This window comes from Mizuhopecten yessoensis, unplaced genomic scaffold, assembly GCF_002113885.1.
Source record: "Mizuhopecten yessoensis strain PY_sf001 unplaced genomic scaffold, ASM211388v2 scaffold4837, whole genome shotgun sequence".
NCBI lineage: Eukaryota > Metazoa > Mollusca > Bivalvia > Pectinida > Pectinidae > Mizuhopecten > Mizuhopecten yessoensis.
This window is the reverse complement of record NW_018405746.1, coordinates 105709-131255: the sequence shown is the minus strand read 5'-3', so window position 1 is coordinate 131255 and position 25547 is coordinate 105709. Positions and strand designations below refer to the sequence as shown.

At 36.5% G+C, this 25547-nt stretch overlaps 3 protein-coding genes across 4 annotated transcripts in view; all 3 read left to right on the top strand.

The window, feature by feature from the left end:
* Positions 1-573: 573 nt before the first annotated feature.
* On the top strand, positions 574-3176 carry LOC110449892. Its single transcript, XM_021497037.1, has 3 exons — positions 574-1028; positions 1341-1432; positions 1905-3176. Exons 1-3 carry the CDS (start codon positions 679-681, stop codon positions 2024-2026), a joined length of 564 nt encoding a protein of 187 aa, XP_021352712.1. The 5' UTR covers positions 574-678; the 3' UTR covers positions 2027-3176.
* Positions 3177-4664: 1488 nt separating this feature from the next.
* LOC110449870 lies at positions 4665-8607 on the top strand. Of its 2 annotated transcripts, none has more exons than XM_021497010.1 (6): positions 4665-4758; positions 5317-5366; positions 6435-6516; positions 6627-6658; positions 7141-7174; positions 7931-8607. In XM_021497010.1, the coding sequence occupies exons 1-6, from the start codon at positions 4671-4673 to the stop codon at positions 8269-8271; spliced, it is 627 nt and encodes a 208-aa protein (XP_021352685.1). In that variant the 5' UTR covers positions 4665-4670; the 3' UTR covers positions 8272-8607. The 2 variants fall into 2 exon arrangements, with proteins under 2 accessions (XP_021352685.1, XP_021352686.1); XM_021497011.1 differs by having other exon boundaries at positions 4692-4762.
* Positions 8608-14723: 6116 nt separating this feature from the next.
* LOC110449876 (inositol polyphosphate multikinase-like) overlaps positions 14724-25547 on the top strand; it is a 32117-nt gene continuing 21293 nt past the window's right edge. Inside the window, exon 1 of the mRNA XM_021497021.1 lies at positions 14724-14821. The gene's annotated coding sequence lies outside the window, so the exon portion shown is untranslated. The remainder of the gene's footprint in view (positions 14822-25547) is intronic.

The following is a 25547-nucleotide window of genomic DNA, read 5'->3' as shown; positions in this document are numbered from 1 at the left end:
AGCAACAGTTACAAATAAGTGTTATTTGATAGACATTTTTTCTTAGTAAAGTACCTTAACTCCAAGCTTATTTTTTTCAGATTTAATTTAATATATATATATATTGGGAACATGAAATATTGTTGCATCTTACAAACGCGAGTTTGAAAATCATTTCTTCTGTGTGTGACTTTCATAGTACTACAATACCATATTTGGAAATATTCCTCAATGAGCGTGTCGTAAAGTGACAATGATTTCAGGCGTCAAATGTTGTGTTTACCTTATTTGGAAATATTCCTCAATGACCGAGGCACTAGTATATGTCTGACGTCACAAACACCGATATCAAAGGTCAGTTAGAGCCAATAATACGTCGAGGACTATCCCTCGATGGCCGAGCGTGACAGGTATGATGGATAGATGTCGGTTTCCATGTACGTAGGCCATGCGCGGATGAACAGAGATTATACAGGACGGTCATAACAAGTGAAAGCATGACGCTCGCAAACGAAATCAACTTTCCTATATATATGAATGAAATATACTTAGTTTTCATCACAACTCGTTAGATCTTTACCGAGCAGCATCAATTAGAAACACTCTTGTATCTAATTTTCTAAATTCTACTTGAATTCCAGTTTATTTGAACAGTTTATATTTTTCGGTAGTAGCAAAGATATTATTTTACCAAGCATTATGAACAAGATGTGTACAACAATTGCAGTATCTATTCTCAACACGCTTATTTTGATAGCAACCCCGTCGAGTGCTCATCTATATCGCCATTTCAAACCAGCAAGAATGCCGATGATCATTTCCAAACTTCCAAATATAGTTTACCCAAGACCACCAGGCCTCAATATGCCAGGTCAAAATGTGATTTCAAATGCTCAACTTCCAATGATACCCCAGATTCCTGCGATTCCACAGATTCCCGCCATTCCGACTCAGCAGCAGATCGTACGTCCAATGACAGGAGAGTTCTGGCAGACACAGTCTAATATGATACAGAGAGTTCCGGCGGCTGTTTCGAGATGTCGCACGAGGTATTGTAACTTAAACATTGACTAATAAAGTAATAGTAAAACAGGAACTTAAAAATTGATATTCGTTGTACTTTTGGAAATGTGCTTTTTGAAAGATATACAAATACACTTTGTGAAAACATGGTGTTTTTTTTTTACCTATGCAAGGGTTTGACGTTTGTAAACCATCAAAAATGTATCATATAAGAAAAACGGTTGATCCACTTCAATATTAGAAGTTACAGGCAAATACATATGATAAAGTCATATTCTGTTTTGACATTATCTTGTTTGGTGTTTTGATTTTTACATGACGTTTATTGTTGTTTACAGCCGTGGTTGTGCCTCTGGTGAGGAGTGTGTGTTCTCTGAACAGTGGCAGTGCCCGGACTGGATCCCTAACCTTAACTGCCAGTGTAGACAGGGTAGGTATCTCACGAGTTTGAAAGTCTGTTTCTCATAGATAAACTATTTTCGATATATTCTTAATATATTGCAAATATTTGAAAAACTTACTATAAAGGTATATATTATTTACTGAATTTTGTGTTTAAGTCACAATTACAAAATAGTCTCGGAAAGTGTCAGGCAATGTTAACGATATGAAAGCAGAAAGAATGTGGCTTACACACGTTAGATACTGCACAGCTTCTAAATCACAAATAAAACAGGCTTAGATTTATGGATAGGAAATACAATTCCTACTAATTAATGATGATAACTTCTGTAATGTTCACATTTGATAATAGTCCTAAAAATGTAAATTATAATAAAATAAGAAGATGAATTTCGTTTTTTCATCTTCAATTCACGTGCAATTATTCTTGTTACTTTCGGTTCTTTGTTGTTTATAGTCGAATGTCCTCCTCTATTTATATGTGCTTTTCTTTTTGACAGGTTGTCGTCACCAAAACACCTTTATACCGTTCGGAAAGTCAGTCATCGTGGATAAATGTGGTAACAAATGTTCCTGCTTCAATGTGTACGGTACTCCAGAGTGTTCTTACGAGAGTTGCTGAACAATGAACGGCGCTTCAGAGTTTCTTTGAGAGTTGCTGAAAATATTTTGAGACATTTTTTTACTCCGAAAAAGACTTCTTTTGAGAAACTTTAAGCAAAAACTTGCTTTAAATGTGTATTCGAGACTTGCCGGACAAGTCTTTCCTTTCTCTGAACAAGATATCTTCTAAAAGTACTTTCGTTGAACATTTTTCGATGTCTCCGATAGTTTCAGAAAAAGTAGCAATCACTCCAAAGGTTCAGAACAACTGTCAACCTCAAAAATTCTTCCGCCGAGGCTTGGTGAAAAAGGAACATTTGTTTCTTGACAGAATTGCTGGACAATTCTTCCTCTGAACAAGTGTCTCTTCGAGGGCTGGCAAATAAATATGTAGACGAGACTGTTTACCTAGAAGACTTGCTTGACAAGTTTTCCTCTGCATACACCACTTGGAGTGCTGTTGAACGGGTATGAAAACGATCACAGATATCTCACAGACTTGTTGAAAAGGTCTGTTTTTCTTCAAATGCATGGTTAGTACATCCCTGGTACTTGCCGGACAAATGCTGACAATTTGACACTGGCTATGTAAGACTCGCTGAATTATTGTTTTAGTTTGGTAGTAACTTTGGACATGTTTTAAGTCGAAAGTTTTTGAACGTTTAACGTGTTATTTGATAGCGAGCACGTTTTTCTTACGGATTCATGGTCCAGTACGTTCACGTTCAGTGTGAATTATTGAAAGTGACACTTTTACGTAAAGACTGTATGAATATTCTTATCAAATTATTGTACTACAAATTCTTGATTGTGAATCAGTGCAAATCTTCTCCGTGATTTAATAAGAACGAGAAAATCGATATTGATTTGTTTTCAAATGTATACTTTGAATTTTAAATTCAATTCCTGTAGTCTACAGGTACAATTTATATATAATAATTCCGCCAATATTTACAATGAATCTTGTTTCCGATATCTATATTACCTCTTCCTTACACATCCTGCTTCACTGAGACTGAACTGAATTCGTTATTCCGGTTGCCTAATTTAAATCCATTCATGTTCCACTGTATGTATGTGCTATGCTTTTTCTTATAGCGTATAATGACAGACAAGTGTCAGAAATCATTTCTTATTTATTCATCCCAATATCTTACCATTATTTTGTATGTCTGTATTTATATTGTTTTCTACTTTTTTAATAAAAATAATAATTTATTGATGCTTTTTGTTGAAGTGATGCTTTAATTTTGTTTTCTGTCAAAAAAAAAATCAATTACATTTCTTTACACCACAACGGAACTTTCAAGTCAAACCTCCCAGCAACTTCTTAATTTCTATTCTTATTTCTGATTACCATAGATGAATATAGTTACATACGTATGTGTCTAACGTTCTAAAATAGTCCAAAAAGTTTTAATTAGAAAATTATCGGGCATGTTGATGAATTGCCAAGTCTATTTGCAATATTTTCAAACAACACAAAATGACTTTGATAGATATGTACAATATAAATAAAAAGTTTATTCATTTTACAACAATTACCAAACAAGTTATATTTCAATTGATATTAATTATTCAATATGTATAATGAAATCAAGTAAGTCCAATCAATACATTATCTTTCATCAATATGCTTAAGGATTCTTGTTACACTGCAAAACTGTAACTACACATTGGAAACAAATTCGGCGTGAATATAACGTCGACAGTGTACCCAAAACGGGACACATTTCAGAAAACGGCCCAAGATATTAACATGCAATGCAGAGATGATTTGTTTCTGTATACACCACATGAGACTTTTATGTCGATTAATTTGGTTTTGTTTGTTTGTATTTTACGTCCTTATAACAGCTATTGTCATTTAAGGACGTGCCAGGTTTTGGTGGTGGAGGAAAGCCGGAGTTTCCTGAGAAAACACACTGACATGCGGGCATTACCTGGCGACTGTCCCACGTAGGCCTCGAGTGGAGGGCTAGTGGTAGCTGAGCTGAATGTCAGACGCCTTAACCACTTGACCACCGCGGCCCTTTTATGTAGATTAAACTTTAAATCATTTCTGAAAAGATAAACATACCTTGTGGGACTTTTAAGAAAACAATAACTATCTGAAAATGTCAACGGAAGTGTTCTGGCAAAACTGTGCTACGGTTATATCTGAAAATGTCAACAGAAGTGATCTGGCAAAACTGTGCTGCGGTTATATCTGAAAATGCCAACAGAAGTGTTCTGGCAAAACTGTGCTACGGTTATATCTGAAACAGAATTAAGGGGATGTATGAATAAATATTTTTTTATGGTATCAAAAAAAAATCAAAAATCATAAAAAATAAAAACATTGTGTTTTAATATTACATGTATTGGCCTACTGTAAGAATTTAAATTCCGCCAGATCATAAGACAACCTATCATCTCGAGATATGCGAGATTTCCAACAAAAATACCTCTATTTCATCGATTTCAGACATTTATTTCTAAAGACAGTTCAATTTTGTTTCAGACGACATCCCTTCACGTTTTTGTAATCTTCTACTTACTAAGCAGGCCAGAAAAGATATTCCGGATTCGGATCCGCTTCGTTATTTTCAAGTTATAATTATGTTATTTAACCAATCAGAAACGTGCATTTATATTCCGTTTTCGCGGCATTTCGTTTCAAAATGATGGGCGATTATGTTTCCCACGTCGGCGACGACGACACCGATATCGATGCGGACGACTCGTCTAACATCTGGGATATTTCTAACAGTGAGTCAGTACAATCTATAAATGATAAACTTCACTAATTACACCCGTCTATCAATCCGAAGTAACTTGTGACGTGCTATGCATAAGTTTTAAACCGAACTGGTTACACGTTATAGTTTAAAGTTATTTTTCTCAAGATGATTCAGTACAAATGATAAATGTTTTTCCACAGTATGCGGCTTGACGAACGGTATACAAGAGGGAGGTAACTCTACGAAATATCGACGAGAGTTTCTAAGATATATACCAGATACCAGTAGAGTATGGTGACTGCCAGTCTTAGCGAGTATCGTACAGAATAACGTAATTTTCTTACATTACTCGTTTTAAGGGAGAACATTCAGGTACTACTATGGGGAAAACCAGTTAAACACAAAACTTTCGACACAAATTATGAATGACGTCACTCCATTTTAATTGAATACATTCAATAAACAAACAGGATTTTACAGCTTTTTGAGAGTTTTTGGTGAGTTTATTTAAAATGTAATCTTTCCCTCACTCACTAGATATCCTCCGCTTTATATTCGGTTAAACATTGATTTGCTTAAATTACAGTTACTATAAACGATTCACCCGACGAGGATATCGTCAATGTAATCCCTAAGGTAAGATATTTATGAAATGTAGTTTGAGCAATGTATCCCTACATGTTTAGTCAGTTTGTTTCAAATGAACTATTTTTATGAGCTATGGACATTGATTGATTGATTGAATGATTATTTAATTCATCCATTATCTTCCGTATGTCAATGAATGACATACCCGGTGAGTACAATGGTCGGTATTTCCCTTTTGATAAATTACAAACATTTTGCATAAGAATGTGTTTCTAGTTATTTAACGCCATATGCGTGACGCAATTTTTCTGGTTACTACGTCGTTAGGACCGCGGCATCATTGTTGTTCATTATAAAGATTATGTAAGGAAATTAAATGTCAATACATCAGTGGAAATAATGTGCAATGTTTTGCAGAAATGTATTATTATGCTTCATCTACATACATGTAACAGCGTGTCTGATTGGATAACATTGATCACATGACGAGAAATAAAACACCGTGCCTGACTCACGCGCTCGAGTTTTTCCCTTATTCGGAGTTTCAATAGAACAAATGGTCAGGAGTAACCACTTATGCGTTCCGGTGACTGAAGCTGACGACAGCAATGACGCGCAACCTGACAATCTTTACTGTTGTGTAAATGGTTTATATCGGTATAGATAAATATATATATATATATAAGTATATGTTCTGCTGTTGAGGTTGGAAAACATGATTCTTTGTTTGCCCTTGATAAGTCATGTTTCACTCGGGCTTCGCCTTCGTACAATATAATTATTCTCGGGAAACAAAGAATCGCATTTACATTCAATAAGGGAAATAAATATATAATATTCAAAAACTGTAGGTATGTAATAAACGCGTTGACACACATACCTTTAGCTGATGTCACATGTATGTTTAAACTTACACTTGCGCGGACGTACAGGAAATTGCTTTCTTGTAACGTCAAAGAATAATATTAATTTATCATTCAGTGTATCACAGTGAATTGTATTCAATCAGCTCCCAAATCGATTCATTACTTTTATTTCAGTCATCAGTAATTTTTCACATTTAGAAATGTTGTTTTCGTGATTTAAAATTGAAACAAACTGTTTATTTGTTAACAGGCCCGGACCACATTCACTGGAAGATCTTACGCTGGCGAAGAACTGCAAAAAATGTTAGGGAACGACGGAAACTTGAATACGCGTACGTTTTTGATTCTCATTTGATCTTGTTTTTTTGTAATTGTAGGACGCATGCGTATGCATTGATTTTTTGGGTATTTTTAAAGGATGTGTTTAATGTTCTATACTCAGATACTTCAGGAAGTGTCCAGGATGCCCGTGAGGTGAGGTAGATGTTACAATTATTTAAAAACAAAAGCACTCATAATTTGTACGACAAACATTGTCAGATCTTTTATGTGTGTTTTTGTTTTTGTTTGTTTGTTTTTCATGTGTGAGTTTTTGTTATTACTATCTTTTAAATGTAATGACTTGTTTTACTCTTTTTTTTTGGGGGGGGGGGGGGTCATTTTTATTGGTTCTTATTATATGGTTTTCAAATGTTTTTCGTGTAACAGCACCAGTATTTTACCAGTTGGCCGTGAATGAATTACATCAAACGAACTCATCTGTATCTGTGTAACAGCATGCTTACTACTCCCTTAGCTCAGAACTCGGTCTACTCTACAATCCACAATACTCTACAATACGTTTTTTTTTGCTGAAGCATATTTCTACATGTCGCTCATATTTCAAATTACGTATATCATTGGGCATTTTCGTGTTAATCTGCTTCACGCACGTTGTTTTAATTTTCTGATTTCAGACTGAAAACCCCAGACACCCTGGACTACCAGTAGGTGAGTTTAAACATAGCTGACCCAACCAGTGATTACTTACAACTGTGAACCAAAAAAGATGCTGTTTTGATGCATTTTCATTTCAACAAGTTCAAATACTGACTCAACAACGGAATAGGATTCTTATCAGTAGTTCGTGGAGTTTAAATATGTAAAATTGGAATGACGTTGCGATATAATAAATGAAGGAAGAAATACTAACTTTAAAAGTAAAAAATCTGTCGCTCAATTCGTCATCCTCGAAATTCCAGGGTTGTGCTCTCTAATACGTTCTCTGCTTCCCGGAATATCCCATGACGAAACCTGAAATCAAATAGCTAACCGCGTGCCTCCAACTTTGTTATGACACAATCCACAGATGCAGAGAACGTAAGTGAGCGAAAATCAAAGAATTAGGGAAATATTGTATAACAATAAAAAAAAAGAGCTTTATTTATGTGGCAACATTTATGAAACAAACTTATTGGTTCGGAAGCGCACAGGGTCTTGACGTGGGAGATAACTGTATAGCACCCAGAGACTATCCAAGTAATCGGTCAGGTGACCCCCTACCTTTTCACGTCCGATAGGGGAACCGAACATTGGTTGTCTTGTTGAAAGGCGAGGGCAAGATATTAACACATCGTAATATGTTAATAGACATCGAAGAAGTAAATGTCGGGATTTCGCTTGATAAAGAATACGTCTGCATGATAAAAATGATATACATGTACAATGTAACATATGACCGCATTAAATTTTCTATTTAACGTCAAGCCCCTATCCTGAAGTACTACGAAATCATAGGACCTCCGTGGATTTCTGCAGAGCGACACAATCTCCATGACGACCAAATCCCAGATAAAGAAATATGTGAGTCTGGAATCGTGACATCTACAGAAGTCGAACAAATTCAGCAAAACGAAGCAACGCCTCAACTATCTAGAATAAGCCATCATACCTCGGAGAAAACGCTAGCCTCACTTCCGGAACTTGATCAGACCCCAGAGGGAAACGATTTGTCCAGGGCACCCATCACTAGTACTCCCATAATGGACAAAAGTGATACACTACCAATGTTCGTGGGTATCAGGTTATTGGGTATGTCTATGGAGTGACAGGAGTATAGGGCGCACACCACCAAATATATCCTCGTTTGTTTCACTGTAATCTTCAACGAGAATTCATCGTTTATTCAAAATATTTTTAATTATTCATTAGTTAAATTAATTTAAGTGTATTCGAGAGAGAAAAAATGTAAGTAGCCATGCGCTTTTTCTTTGAAATAGATTCGTTATGGATCGTCAATAATGTTCAGATATCGGTACATTTTAGTGGTATATATATTTTTCATTTTTTGTAATATAATATTAATTCAATTAATACATATGTACATTGAAGCACTACCAATTACACAACTATTTCCAGTGCAACCGTACAATAACACGATCCCAATTGTTCAACTGTTTTATTTAATACTTGTTTATTTGTTCATCATTCATAAAAAATATAAACTACCAGATACTTATTGGATTCATTCTTATTTATCAGAGTTGCTACTGGGCCTTGACATTCATAGCCGATATGAATGTCATCTGAACCTGGTAGGGTTTTACTTAACTAATATAAGGCACTTATATTAGTTAGTCGTGTAAATTAGTGATTTTATTTTCACGGCAAGCTTGAAAGTATCAAAGTTCTGTTTTGTAACGAAGAGAACTATAATACTGGATGCTGAGACGTGATAGTAATTACTTTAAACCAAAATTTGATCAGAGTCTTTCCAACGTTTAAGGGTGTCAATGGAAACCTCGTGCCCACACAGTTTCAGACACCCTGATTTATCTTGACCAATGTGTTCAGTATTACGCTGATGAGATATGATAGATCCAAAGTATACTATATTGCCGTAAATATCGTGTACAATTACTGATTTCGAATACGTATATGTAAACCTGGAAACAGCGTTTGCAGAGAAGAGTGGAATTATTACAAAATCAATTTGACGCGACGAGACATATTTGTGATGGGCACTCATAGGACAACAAGATTTCCAATCTCACTGGCACCTCTTTAAACGGCCGGATGCCAAGAATCTTGGGAAAGTATTGAAAATCTATTTATAATTTTAAAAAAAACAAAAACAAAAAACTATTTATAATTAAAAAAAAAAAACGAAATGTTTAAGCTTCATTTCTCTAAAATACATGTATGTCACCGTAGGTCAACTTTCAACACAAAATCGATAGGATTATATCTGTGTGCGCCATTACGGCTTGGTATCTACGTCTACGCCACGTGTGCGATTCGTGATGAGCTATATTAGCACGATTGCAGAGAAACATGAACCATATTTGGTTTTAAAGTACAAACAAGTCAAGGTATTGGAATGTATATGCCAGAAAAGGTGATATTCTGGTGAACTCAAATGATGATGGAAAATGGAATATCTTGTCTGTCGCCACCATGTTGTACGGTTTGACGGCATTGACGGCACATGACCAAGTGTCACATGATCAGGGGATAATTATATAGTGCTAACTATTTTGTATCCGTTTACAGAGGTGCAAGGAAAGACAACTCTAGATAGTGATTGCAAGAGTTAATCAATGACGTCACAATGTCCTGTTTTTATGTTTATTTCATCTTTTTCGCAAAAGCAGATTTGTATAGCATGGAATGTATGTAGGCCGAGACATTTGAGTTTGAATAGAAACCAAGGAGAGTACCTTTGAGGATGGTGTTTTGACCGGTACCAGTCGGTGCCCTTTGTCATAATCGTGTAATTCTACTAAATGTCTAGATAATTGGACCTCATCAGTCCAGATTCTGTCTCTCATTACCAAGACAAAAGCATTTCTACAGCTCTAAGTTTACATTAAATAATTAGCGTCTGTTGAACCTCTTTTGGCCGGTTTTGATGTAATAACGAATAAGAGCGATTCTATAATTATTGAAAACTGAAATATTCAAGAAAAGTGACGGAGTATTGTACTTATTTGAGGTTCTATTCATTCGTATAATAGGCTAGTGCGGCTCCGGGAGGAGGGGGAATAACTTACAAGGTTTGAAGGCGTGTCTCCCTTGTACAAGGAAAATCAACACCATCCGGGTTCTAACAATGACAAAATCAGTTATGACATGGTATGTACTGAACGGTCATTGCATGCTTTACTAGTGAGTGTGTCATCCTTGCTATTGCATGTCGGTATTTGCCAATTTTCAGACCTCTGTAAAAAGGGATTTCCCGATATCAAAGAATGCAACATATGAATTGCAAATATCTGTTGCATTTGATTAATACGGCACTTTTAAATGACTTGCGATATAACTTCATTACCTGTGATGAACGGAACAATATATAAATAGTATGGTCAAAAGAAAACAATCGCGCCTTGAGGATTTTTAAAGACAAAAATTACGGTTACTGTAAGAGACCATGCACATAAGGTCGATGCAGTCACGTGCGCCTAATGAGTCTGTCAGGAATCCGTACTGGACAAAAGACATCAATGCCATACAGCAAATACAGCATCAAGGATCTCAATTTGTGCAAAATGTTCTCCGATAGTACTCTAGTACCTCCGGCCTTTTGACTTAAGTGGTGGAAAGATATGCATAGACAGCCTTAATTTGTATGCTTTACAAAATCCACCATGACCTCACCGTCATCAAGTACATGTGTATCTCGTACCGAAAACATAGCGACATGTGCAATACGAGAGAGCATCTTTTCTGTTCTTTTTGAAAGTTCTCAGGGATTTCTGAGGGATTATCAAGGATTGGAAGTATCTACCAATGCATTATAGTAATCCCAAGTCAGCCTTCTGTGTATGTCTGCATTGGCCGGGTGGGTTGTCCTGCTGGGTGGGGTGTCCTGCTGGGTGTCGTCGGCAGTATGTTTCAGTGAGGTAGCACTATAAAGCCGACATCAGTTCCGCGCTATCACAAGGAGACAAACACGAACATATCGCAGCCTCCAAAAACACACAAGCATATACTACACGCATGCATCTTGCACACAGGGGAGGCCGTCCTTAAATGACCATGGCTGTTGATAGGACGATAAACAATACTAAACCAAACCAAACCAAACCAAACTATGAACGCAAATCGATTACATCAGCTTCAAAATGAGGCTGATCAAATTGCGTTCATAGCCCTACGAACACAATATTTAATGGGATTGCTTATAGAGGAACTTGCAGTACCGGAACTGTACATATATTAGTTGGTAGTTTTGAACTTTTGAAATTGCATTTTAATATTCACTTCTAAAAGCTGTCATTGACTAAATATTGGATCATAAGCTGTCAGGAAGGTTTGCACTTCATTTTGCTGTGGCCGCTTGAATTCGCCAGATCACGGCAGTTTCAAACTAAATGGAGACCCTTGACGGTGTATTTGCTCTATGGCATTGACAATGTCTTTTGTCCAGCACGGATTCCAGACCGACGAATTTTATAAGTAGTACGAATGCTTTGATGCCAACGAAGACCAACGAAATTGATTCTGGTTAATAATTTTAGAGGTGAGCAGATTTTGTGACTATTGTTGTATCTTGAGAAAATGTGGAGCCGTCTGTAGGTTAGGTGCCGTCCCAGTGTCGTCACCTGCATTCGGGATTAGTGCTGGTGTCGATGACTCAAACGGCTTTTCATATGGAAATCAAGTTTAACAGTGTTTTCTTAAGCATTAATCCGTCCCCCATGTGCTTGACTTTGATCAAAAACTTCCTAAACATATATATAAGAACAATCCCTAATGAAGTATCTCTAAAGTTGTCATCTTTTGGTTTTCGTTTGGATGACTGATATCTTATCAAAAGAAGTCAAAGTTTTAATAGCTATTCATGCATTTTTCAGTGCATTACTGTAACTTAAACAATGTATCAAATTCGTCCGATTTTTTTAAAATTTATGTTTATAGCGCAATGCGCGATATCGAGGTCCAATCTCTACTACGTCATAAACAACACGACACAAACATATCAGTTTGCCCGCCTAGCCCGCCGTGCGCTATGGTCAAGCATTTAGTTGATGTATTTCAAAAATAACATACATTGACAAACGTTCATACACAAAAAAAACTCTTACATGTGCAAACCTAATGCTATTATTATACATATATATCAATCCGTACTTTTATCTTTCTCACGTGTATCTTTCCCCTCATGATACACAAGATAAAAAAAACCTAGTGCGATATAGTAGAGAATAGGAAGCCGAGCGAGCCGGCCAACCTGAAAATAACTGAAAATCCACTAACCCTGCCAAAAGATATATATTATTAAAATTTAATATGACCGTCGCGCTGGAAAGGCGGCTAGAAAATGGCCCACGTACACGATACGCTTACACGTATCGCACGTGCTACATACAGAGCCAATCCGATTGACTAAAAACACTCGGCAATATCCGTATCGAACCGATAAGACAAATAATTCCCGCTATTCTCTGAACCGCGGGAATATATTATTGATACAATTTATCAGTATGGGCAATGCGCGATAACTCTGTTAACCTTATGTGATGCGATAGGCCTATTCATTATCCATGGGTCAAAACAGTATGCCTCGACCGACTCTCAGGATAAAGTATTCAAACATGAGAGATAGAAAATAATGGCAGTAATCGTGATTTATGTTTCTCACGGCTTGAGAAAAGCAATTACTAATTTGTATATTTCCATTTAGGTTAACGCCAAAATACACATTTCAAACTTAATCAGGAAGTAGTGTGAATAAAATAAAATGTTTTCAGGCATCTATTTTATATCTATTATTATTGTTTCTCCCGCATTTTCTGAATTTTATGCTCGGCAGTGATTTGACAGTAATTTAGGAATTTGTTTTCGGGTCAAAACAAATTCCTAAATTACTTTATATTTGGTTATTTCAAATTGACTGTTTCCTGTACCAACATGGTTACACTATTACAAATACGACAAGAAGCAATCAATACGGATATTTAAATAACAATGACCGAATCTACGTGATCTGACACAATGTCCGACCACAGGGACCTGGGAATTTGTTACAGCTATATTTGGACCTAAACTAAGGTGTTTAGAGTAATTTTACATGTTTTAGGGGTTTAGATCGTCTTTCGGTTAAACAGACACCCCATTGATCATATATATAGGTGAAGGGAGGAAAGCTCTCGATGTCGAAATGTCGACCCCACCTAACTTGGTAACTTGGTTGCATCAAAAACTGCCATTTAAAAAAAATATTAATGAGGTTAACGTCAGCCACATGCTGAAACATCGGTGTTGGTTGGTTAAGCGAAAAATGGCTGCACTTCCAGCCAATCACATCGCGGGTCTCGGCGCGTGGCTGACGTCAACCTCATTAATATTAAAAAGTGGCAGGCTACTTTAAAACTCTGAAATGGCGTGTGTTTTTTGGAGGAAACGGGGTTCATGTCCGCGGAAGGAGAATACATTTTACGTGCACATAGATAATTTTTAAAAGAAAAATTATTCATCTTTCCAACGATACTAAGCATTTTCCCGTAGATCAAATAGAAATGTTGTTTTTGATGCAAGAAAGTTAAGCAGGGTCGACATTTCGACATCGAGAGCTTTTCTCCATTCTCCTATATATATACCGAAAGTCGATCTTAACCCTTAAAACATGTAAAATAACTCTGAACACCCAAGTTTAGTTCCATGTATAGCTGTATATTTACCATCGTATGGCATTGCCACTATATAACCCTACATAATTCAGTTGGCATTCATATCGGCTATGAATGCCATAGACCGATTGTTGACGTCATCATTAGTGTGACGTCATAATTGTTTCGTTGGATACCACTAACCCTTCCTGGGCGATGGCTGTTCTATTCATTGAACAAACATACACGATACATTCATTATTTAAACTAAATGTTAAATAATAGTAAATGTAATTGAATTTTCTATGAGATGAACATATTCCAAAAATGGTAAATATAAGTATTGAACTGCTTTCAGTTGGCTTTCATAGACAAAATGAATTCCAACTGGGAAAAAAGGCAAATCCAACATGAAGCGCTTCATTGAATTTGCATTTGTCTAGTTGGCATTCATATTGCCTATGAATGCCAACTGAAAGCAGTTCAATGCTTAAACAAGTTCTCAGGTCCCTGTGCCTCAGAATAACATTAGCACTGTAGTGCTCTTCTTGCGACGAGCATATATAAAATTTAACAAGGATCACAGTACTTATGGATATATATACATATATATAAACAAGACAACAATTCAATTTAGATATGCTACAAATATACAGGAGTACATATGCAATCACAGTTTATGCAAAATAAAAAATAGAAATTTTAAAAGAAATAATTTAGTCTTACAAACGATAAACAGACCGGGGTCACTAGATTTCTAACTTAGATTTTCGCATATTTTATCTCAAAAACAAGAAAATATTTATGCTCTTAGTAATCCAAACGAATAGGTGTAATCGAAACTCTGATAATAGTTAGTCAAAAAGATTATAATATTTCGTTAAAAATATTCTTGCCCCTGTGACTTTGTCAAATGATAAAGAGTTATCTTCCCGGATGTTGAACTGACGTAAAACACCATGGACTCTTTCAGATAAACTTGTTCGGACAGCTTTTTACACAGCTATGTCACTACTTGGTTCCAACACAGCGGAATGAAGACAGCGAGGTAAGAGATATTTATTTTTAACTGTAATTTTGTTTATGAAGTGCAGCCAAGTTCATAATACATGCATATACAACAGAAAACTTTGCATGATTTGACGGTCGTGTTTTGGATTAACATGTTAAGCCTAAACTCTGAAACTGGTCCAGTACACTCTGCCGATTGAGCTATATATAGCTATAAAGACCTTTACCGATTGCGCTATATATAACTATAAAGACCTTTACGATAAAATCTTCTTTTAAAGGCGACTTTGTTTCGTTTTCCTTAAAAGAGAAAATCACATGAAAATAGCTCAAAAGACGTATTTCAGATTTGAGGTCAATAGCTCTATTATGGGTCTGTACAGCTATACAGCTCAATCGGCAGAGTGCACTGGACCTGCTAAATATAGAGTGAAACCTATGTATTTGTGTCGCATCTCCAGGCAACGGGAAAACCCACACGTGTGTGTTACCTAACCTCCCTCCTCCACCGGTTAACCAAAGCATGACTTGATTTGGTTATACAACGGAACGGCATTTAATCTGCAGTCCGATTTCCTGGTACCAATTGGGTCAGTGAGTGGCTTTTGTAGTGACAACTGAACTGTGTTTGCTTTCAGAATGACTGTTAGACATCTATGTCGCTCACCGTGCATACAAATATAATGTTATTAACTGTCGGGTGCAGATGTCAGACTATTTAGTCGGATTAAAATATTATTGATGGACATTTTATAAAAAGCCATATGATTCATAAATGTCACAGGCAGCACAATGCTGGCCAGGGTCCAACTAACAATATACTGTGTCACTTTACCATTGTCAATGGATATCTTTTATTTGAAAGGAACAGGTCTGAGTAATCAATAACCTTTGGTAAGCGTGTTGTCAGAACAATGTGACTGGGTGGGCCATCATTCTACTTTATCTACTCACTTTAGTGTCCAGGTTATAGAGTGTGTTCTTATGAGTTTTTACAAACACAATTTAACATGTAAAACCCCAATCAAATGAATTAACAAGGATGTATCTACATTATTATCCCGGCCCCGCGCCCAATGAAGTTGGCGGGGGATATACAGTTGTGGGATCGCACAACGTTACACGATGTGCGGTGTGCGCACGATGTGTGCACGGTGTGTGAACGGTGTGTGCACGATGGGCGAACGATAAAAAGCTGAACGATCATTGCTTGCGCACATATGTGCGCACGATGGACGGACGTTGTGCGATAACAATCGTGGTTGGTGTAAATTGAGGAATGCCTTAACAATTTATACGGTTTCTTGTTAAACATATAAACTTGATGTTTACGTATGTTTCTATATTCTAGCAACATCTATAAACTTATCTTTCTGTCTATAAATTCTTATATTTAGGAATTGTGTTTTCTGTGTTTTTAAACAAACTTAATCGACACATGTAAAATTACAACACAACCCCGTATACAGGTAAACATAACCATTGTGTACATGTACCTGGACCGTAGTTTTCTCCCCGCCTGGGGCATTTACGTAACTCGTCGGGTAAGGCCGGGGGTGTGAAAATCCAGGTGAAGGGGAGCTATATATAGGTAAACGAATGCAAATAACAAATCCTTTTTATTACGGTCAAACGGTATCGCATATCAGCTCTGTGTGTCAGGCACTGGTCAGGTAAAACTCCGGACACTCATAAAATTGTTATTTACCTGTTCTGTTACCTTGGAGCCAAACCCTTTCTTGACAGCCTAACGGTCACTGTAATACTGTGTAATACGCATTGTGAAATTGTATAATCTTGATTATTGGGATGAGAAATTACAGATATATACACAGTGTACATTATCGCATACAAGCCTTCCGTATTTTTGTCATTCCGTAATTTTGATCTACAAACGATACCAAATCGCACAGTTGTGCGGAGAGAAGCGCACAACGGGGCGAACGATTGCTAAATCGCACAGTTGTGCGCACCATGTGTGGACGATGTGCGGACGGTGTGTGAACGATGTATGCACGGTGTGCGCACGCCATTTTTGGTGCGTTGTGCGGTCCCACAACTGTACAAACAGGGCCCATCCGGCAGTTTGTCCGGAATATACCGGATTGGTCGAGTGGTTAACACTCTGACCTTCCACGCAGGCGACAGTGACTCAATCCCAGAAGTCGTCGTACACATGGAATATTCAGAGAAAGTATTTTTCTCCTGCCGACACAACTCCAACAACTCAAGTGGAGTATAAAATGGTCTGGGGTGGATGCATCGTGTTGCGGTATATGAGGTGGAGCATTCAAGTGAGGTGGCACTATAAATGATGCTGTTGGAAGCATATGGTCCCACTACAAACAGAACACAATACATCTCCAGCACACACGCAGGCATACACACATAGGGAGATATTAGCCAAGTGGCATAAGACTAGATGTTAGCACCTGATAATGCAGCTCCTCCGAATTCTGCTAATATCTATCTACTGTAAAGTGCTTTAGAGTGGCTTAACCTAGCTAGATAGGGCAGTATATCAAATTTTGTATATTATTATAGCATTTCCAAATGTAATGTAAATTCTGATCCTCATCAATCTAATATAAAGCAGCTTAGAAGGTACATGTATTTTGTATTTAATTCAGTATAAGAAATATAGGGGACTATAACTTCTAGGAAACAGATGCTTTATCTGGCCATAGTAAGGGTCAACAGTAATTGTAAAAATGTGTTCCTTTTTAATTTTTTCCCAAAGATTTTACGATTTTTTTTAGATTTTTTCTGGTTAATAATTTTCAGGCACTAATCATCTTCTTAAAGATACAAAATAACATGTTTTAAGTTACCTACATATGTGACCCTGTTCCAAACTTATAAGAAGCCAGACTAAGTGTCAACATATAATGTATTGATATGATAAGTTTTCAATAGTAGACAAATATAAATCATTTGTCAATATGCCAATAACTAGACTGATATAACTGATTGTAAATGTTCTGTATTTGAATGAAACTTTAAGACCAGGTGTGTCAAATGGTCATATAATAAAGATATAAACTTGGTTCCCAAACTCTGATGAGACTGTTGTTTCAGGTTGGGAGTGTTTATCACTACAGGTAAAGTAGCATACACATTCGTGTCTTGTTGATCACACAGGCCCTAAACATTGTACCTTACTTCACTTAATAAGTGCCCTCGGCATTAAGCAACTTGGGAAAATCAGGATTGCAGATCCTTCCAGCTTTAAAAAAAGAACAATAACAGACACTTTTTTAAGCTCACCTGGTCCAAAGGACCATGGTGAGCTTACATGTATGCCATACCGCAGTCGTGAACGGCCAAGTAGATTTTGACTAAACTTGGTCTGGAGCATCCTTAGGCCAAGGGGACTCAATTTTATTTAAATGGTGGGTGTGGCCCCCCTGGGGCAGATGGGCGGAGCCGAATAGGGGAAATAGGTAAAACCTTCAAAATCCTGCTCCTACCGTAAGGATTCAGGGATTTTATCCTAATTTAGTCTGGAGCATCCTTGGGCCAAGGGGACTCAATTTTGTATAAGCAGTGGGTGTGGTCTCCCAGGGGGCAGAAGGGCGGGGTCCAATAGGAGAAATAGAGGTAAAATCTTTAAAATCCTTCTTCGACCATCGTGATTAAGGGATTTTATCCTTATTTAGTCTGGAGCATCCTTTGGCCAAGGGAACTCAATTTTGTATAAACGGTGGGTATGACCCCCCTAGGGGCATAGGGGTGGGGCTCTGTTTGAAATTTGTTATATCTCAAGTACTGGATGGATCTTTCTGAAATTTCATATGTACTTACAGCACCTACCATGGAGTGCTATATCTTTACTTCATACCAATTATTTTAAACATATTCAGGTGAGCGATACAGGCCCTCTGGGCCGCTTGTTCCCTATTAAATTGATTAACTATGGTGGAGATTTTTGACACTCGGGCCAGAAAATAAATATATATATATAGGGGGCACTCATAACAAATGGGGCACTTACATTATTAGGTCAAATACTTTACACGTTATAAATATAACAGTACTTTCATGGTCAAAATTTTCCATTTAATAATAGAAATTGAATCATTAACTTTTTTTCTGTCTTATACAAGTAGTTGGACCTAATTGCAGTCCATCCAGCCAATTAGCTATGGTTTTAGACAAAGTTTTTAGCTAATTCATTTTTTTTTCAAAATTGGTACACTGTACTAAAACATAAGAAATTGTGACCTAATTTTCCCCTAGAGTCCAGAATGATTTCCAAAAATCCAAAAAGTTCCTGTCTCATCATTAAAACACTCCAAAACACCAATGAATTAACCAGTCTTAAAATTTAGATGAAATGTCTGACAAGTTTCCAGGTGTGCCTAAGTAGGTGTATAAATATATACAAATAAGATGTCTGGAAACTTTTATTCAGCTGGTATTTCTGTTAAATGCCATGTATGCAATAATCATTTTGCAGTAATTTGTTGTAAAACAAAAAAGGAATGAAGAAATTTCTTTATATTTAAATTGATATATTTGAAGTAAATATGTAAAAAAAAGTATTAGATATTTTACAATTTTGCTGTAGGTAAAACAAAACTAAGTATGGGATTAATACTGTACTTGATTATAATATTTTTTTTAAATCGAAATTGTTTTTAAATCCAGTAACAAAAGTCTGTAGACATGAATGATATTTTTATCAAATGCAGCAATATTAGTTTAGATTCATTCCTTTGATAAGAAATATAGAACGTTTTGGAATATAAAAGATGCAGTCTGAATCTTATCAAATGATAAAAATAACAAGCATTTTCTTATCAACATCCTGATCAATGTGTAAACATATTAGGATTACTATACATAGCTAATGGACTTTATTAAAAAATAAAAGTACTGTAATTTACCTAAATAGTGCCCATCTACCCATACCTGTTAGTGTCTCTTTCCATTTATTTCTGCCATGAATACCTTAGTATTTTTTTCAGTGATAAAAAACTGTTGACAAATCTTGTTCAAACAATGAAAAATTTGCCGTGCAACTAAATAAAAAGTAATTTCATTGCCCCTCTCCATTTTTTGTTATCATGGATATCAAACATTTGTTCAGTGATAAATAACTGTTGATAAATCTTGTTCCAACAATGAAAAATTTGCCGTGCAACTAAATGAAAAGTAATTTCATTGCCCCTCTCCATTTTTTGTTATCATGGATATCAAACATTTGTTCAGTGATAAAAAATGTCACCAGATCTTGTTTAAAATATGAAATATTAGCCTTGCTGCAAAACGAGAGGGGAAAACCAGAGAGAGTGTTTGCGTTCTATTCCAATTTGATCTAAAAAAAACAACAGTGTATAATAAAAAATTTGATTGAAATCAAAAGTTTCTTTTTTCAGCATATTTAAATTGAACACATCTTAAGCCAATATTTCAGTCATGCTGGGCCTTAAATAGAATGAATATGGTAATTCAAGTCATGTAATCGTATATATAGCCACAGCCTTATCTTCAAAAGCCTTGTAATGGAAGATAATACAGATCTGAGATAACACATCATGACTTGAGGTCTAGTATATATATAGGGTGAGCACATTTGTGACGTTTTCATCAGGTTATGTTTTCTAAAATGTTGACTCTCATGACTGAAATCAGATGTAACCCATTATGTTGTGATTGGTAAAGAAAATATGAGTGAAATCTGTCTGTTATTAAAGTTTATTGGGGTATATGATGATGGCCAGTTAAGGCCAAATATCAAATCTTGTCATCTCAATCTCATGCTCCCTTGACCTAAGGTTGACTACAGGAAAATGATATAGCAACAACACAAGAACATTATGGAGACAGCTCAAGAACACCACACCTACAACACCGGAATATGTTGTAACAGAATGACATTAATGTCGCTCCATCTTATCGTCTTCTCACTTCCTTGCTGTCCTTTTTCTCCCAGGCTCAGTAACTGCTCTTAAAAATCATATAAAAATCTTCCTGAAATTTTCCATTCAAACATTATGAAGTTGACATTTAAAGCAGATATGTACTGTATCCTAAACATTGTATTGTACCATGACATAATTATATCGTAATGTACTGCATATCGTTTCAGCTCTGCTTATGATTTATGAAGAACATTTCACATGTATGTAAGTGCATGTAACTTAGGTATCTTGTCTATGTAAGTTTAGTACTTGTGACTGCTGATGTTTTATCAGTTTCATTTGAAATATGAAAAATATTATTAACAAGTACTAAGTCAAAGTACAGAATTTTTCATTGAAATCATATGGATCTTTTTGGTAAGAACTGAACTATTCCAGTAACTGAATACATTAGGGAGACTGTGAAACAGGGACCTGAGATATAGCTTTATTTGGACCTTGAGCTGAAACGATATGCAGTACATTACGATATGATAATGTCATGGTACAATATAATGCTTAGGATACAGTACAAATGTCAACTTCATAATATTTTCGAAAATGTTATTTAATAACTTGTTATATTAAGTTGATAATTTCAGTATGTATAAACAGAAAATGTACATGGTGTAAGGTCAACTCTATGAACAGGCTTATACGTTTTTCTGTTAACATTGAAGGTAATGTGTGTTAGCACTTGTAATTTGTCTTAAATAGAGGTCTTATTGTAGCGGTACTAAGTAGAGAGTCCTGTACATACACCTCTAATATATCACACAGCTAAGCCTGCTGCTACGCCAGTCAGTAAAATATATACACAGTCCAGTCAGTGCTCTATATCTGAGGAGGGTGGACAAATAATGTCAGGCTGGATTTTCGTAAAATTTTAAGTGGTGTCATGTGTCCACAGGAATGATCAACCACTTGACCACTTCAGTGAGGCAATATATCCCACGTGTGTGTAGAATCAGGTTCTAAAGGAATTCTGTTCAACTACATTCGGTAAAAGGTTTGTATTACTAGTTTAATAGTGCCTGTTTTATTTTTCGACACCTTTGCTTCCATAATCACGGGAAAAGTTCTGAACTTGAACTTTCCCTGTTGATCAGGCCTTGTTACAAACTAGTTATGTTGATGTCACCATTCTCAGATTCTCTTACTTTTGTTAGTTTTTGTCAGGCAGAAGTAAAACATAAAATTGGTGTCGGAATTCACATAACATATTGGGATCTTTCAAGTATGGTGAACCCAGCTTAACTGTATATGTTTATACAAACTAGTTGGGTTGAGATAAAACATTGGAGATACCTGAAATATCTATTTCAGTATTAGTATCTGGTTTTATTGTTCTGTATTATTCATACTTCCATATTGGCAATAGGATCAAAAGATTGGTCAACAGTTTTCAGATATTAATATCTAATTGATAACTGATTTCAGTGATACCGGTAGTTTACGTTTTAGCCTACCATTCGAACTTCTTTTTTTCTTAACAATAATCACAAGGCCCCTTAGGAAATATTTCAGGAAGTTTGGGAGTCTGTACACAGAATTGCACCTGTATTATCTCTCTAAAATTGCATCAATTTTAATGAACACGTCCATGCAGTGTGACCTTATGTTCAGTCAAATTCTTAGGACTTCTACCCCTTTATTCAGATGAAAGCCAGGTATACTGGCTTCCTCGCATCACCATTTTAAAACTGTCGCTAGCAGTTATTACTCTTGACTGTTAGCTGTTACCTGGTAGTTTCCCTCCTAAAAACAATACTCCAAGGAAGGAGAGAATCAATTTGTTTCTAACCCCAGGTGAAAAACTACTTGGGGGATAAGGCTGTTGCAGGTACATGTAGTGAGTTATTGAAAAGTTCTACCTCAATAAGTTGCTAGGGAGTAAAACAGATTATCTATTAATATGGCAAATAATTTATTGGTAATGAAACTCCAGTCAATTTAACCGTAGAGAACTTCCTTAATCTATTAAACAGTTTAAGGCTCTAAACAACCGACCATAAAGGACTACGTAAGTATTGCTGATAACATACAGATATTGTCCTTTTCAGTGTACAAAGAAACCACTTCCTTGTACATGCATGTACCTCATGTTACAGAATTCAAAGATACCTGTGAGATTACAACATGTGACATGCAGTCTGCACATATCATAACTTAAAGCTTGACATTTTGACAATCCTGTAGGTCAAGTGTGCCTACACAAATTCTAACATATCCAGAATACCTGCATTAATTAAGATATGTGATATTCTAAGACCCATCCGTTTTGGTAAAAATAATGACATCACATTAGACTCTGCTGTATTTATCCCATTAAATTCCCGCTGGGGGTTAAATGTTTAAAAAAAATTGTGGGATAGATGAAAACATAATTACTGAATCATTTTAGGGGATTTCACATAATTACTGAATCATTTTAGGGGATTTCACATAATTACTGAATCATTTTAGGGGATTTCACATAATTACTGAATCATTTTAGGGGATTTCACATAATTACTGAATCATTTTAGGGGATTTCACATAATTACTGAATCATTTTAGGGGATTTCAAACTTGAAAGTAGGTCAACTAGATCAACATCATGATTATGATGAACATGTTTATGAATTTTCTAGATTAGAGTTCGCAGTAAGATCAGTTTTATTTGTTGTGTATTATAGACTAATAAAATCTTCTGTAGTTGCTGTAATTAGTGCCCCTACCCACTTGATTTCCACTTTGAAACTGTGATTTGGTTGACGTTGCACAACTTTTTCTGTCATTCTCACTTTTTATCATTCTAAGAAGTGCCCCCCTCTCCCAGTCTACATACTTCTTTAGTGAACTGGCACAATGTTACAGTAAATACGGTTTTACCACTGATGATGTAGATAGAGAAATCTCAACCCAATTATCATCTTCGCCAGCCAAGGGTTATGATCCAGTCTACTTACTCTCCACCACAGGAGAAGATCCATTGTATATTGTACGGGCCATCGTAACCCCTAGCGATCGAAGATGCCCAAAGGTAAGATTGTGATTGAGATTTATCTGTCTGCATCACATGGGAGTGATTGATTAGATTTTCCCACACTTTCCTACCATAAAACTGTGTTGTAATAAAGAACCAAATACCTCGACCCATCATCACAAATCATGACTGTGACCAAATAAGTGATTCTACCCTAGTAAATATGGCACAATTGTGATTTCTAAATAACGGTGTGTAAACTGTGTTTCCCTAAGTAGGTAAAAACACACAGGAACGCACCTCTAAGTGTGTGGGAGATTTATTCTGGTTTATGATTATCTGCCTTGATGATCTATTGCCTTAGTCCAAAAAAGGGTTTTACAAAAATGTATCATTGTTCTTCATCGGATACAAAAGAATCGTGATAAAAAAGGGTTGTTGCCCTTGACATTTAGATTATGAGACTTCTTTTGCGTCTCCTGACAGTGACATTGGCTTTTCTGTAACAGTGTGATAATCAATTGATACAGTTGCAAAGTTACCTAAAGTTTATTTGAATACAGGTGTGACTGAATTGATTATTTCATAATTGGTTATAAATAAACATTTCTTTATTAGCTCAAAGCAAACTTTCTCTACACAAAAGCCTCGGATCAATTGAATTGTGTTACTTTTCTCGCCAAGCTGTAGTAGACCAGGGTGAAAACTTGATTGTTTAGGTACGTATTTTGTCCATATTTCTGTTTCATATTTCAGTGTTGATGTTGTTTACTAGAAGATATATTCTCAAAATTATCACTTTTTAGCCAGAAAAAAATCTATAAACATTGTTGTATATTTAAATATTATGATATTTTCCCAGTTGAAAATGTACAGCTAATCTTTGACAGAAGCAGATCCAGAATTTTGAGTTGTTGGTGGGTTAAACCTTTGACAGGAGCAGATCAAGAATTTTGAGTTGTGGGGGAAGGGGAGAGAACCTTTGACAGGAGCAGATCCAGAATTTTCAGTTTTGGGGGAAGGGGAGGGAACCTTTGACAGGAGCAGATCCAGAATTTCGAGTTGTGGGGCGGTTAAACCTTTGACAGGAGCAGATCAAGAATTTTTAGTTTTTGGGGCCGGGGTTAATTTAAACCTTTGACAGGAGCAGATCCAGAATTTCGAGTTGTGGGGGGGTTAAACCTTTGCCAGGAGCAGATCAAGAATTTTGAGTTGTGGGGGAAGGGGAGAGACCCTTTGACAGGAGCAGATCCAGAATTTTCAGTTGTTGGGGGGTTAAACCTTTGACAGGAGCAGATCAAGAATTTTGAGTTGTGGGGGAAGCGGAGGGAACCTTTGACAGGAGCAGATCCAGAATTTTGAGTTGTGGGGGGGGGGGGTTTAACCTTGGACAGGAGCAGATCCAGAATTTTGAGTTGTGGGGGGGGGTTAAACCTTTGACAGGAGCAGATCCAGAATTTCGAGTTGTGGGGGGGTTAAACCTTTGCCAGGAGCAGATCAAGAATTTTGAGTTGTGGGGGAAGGGGAGAGAACCTTTGACAGGAGCAGATCCAGAATTTCGAGTTGTGGGGCGGTTAAACCTTTGACAGGAGCAGATCAAGAATTTTGAGTTGTGGGGGAAGGGGAGAGACCCTTTGACAGGAGCAGATCCAGAATTTTCAGTGGTTGGGGGGTTAAACCTTTGACACGAGCAGATCCAGAATTTTGAGTTGTGGGGGTTTAAACGTTTGACAGGAGCAGATCCAGAATTTTCAGTGGTTGGGGGGTTAAACCTTTGACACGAGCAGATCCAGAATTTTGAGTTGTGGGGGTTTAAACGTTTGACAGGAGCAGATCCAGAATTTTCAGTGGTTGGGGGGTTAAACCTTTGACACGAGCAGATCCAGAAT

Bases quoted from the DNA above. Each gene is read 5' to 3' on its own strand.
- LOC110449892 (XM_021497037.1), top strand. From the start codon at position 679: ATGAACAAGATGTGTACAACAATTGCAGTATCTATTCTCAACACGCTT. The intron at 1,029-1,340 runs GTATTGTAACTT...TGTTGTTTACAG, and splicing joins GTTTCGAGATGTCGCACGAG to CCGTGGTTGTGCCTCTGGTG. The intron at 1,433-1,904 runs GTAGGTATCTCA...TCTTTTTGACAG, and splicing joins TAACTGCCAGTGTAGACAGG to GTTGTCGTCACCAAAACACC.
- LOC110449870 (XM_021497010.1), top strand. From the start codon at position 4,671: ATGATGGGCGATTATGTTTCCCACGTCGGCGACGACGACACCGATATC. The intron at 6,659-7,140 runs GTGAGGTAGATG...TTCTGATTTCAG, and splicing joins GTGTCCAGGATGCCCGTGAG to ACTGAAAACCCCAGACACCC. The intron at 7,175-7,930 runs GTGAGTTTAAAC...TTTAACGTCAAG, and splicing joins ACACCCTGGACTACCAGTAG to CCCCTATCCTGAAGTACTAC.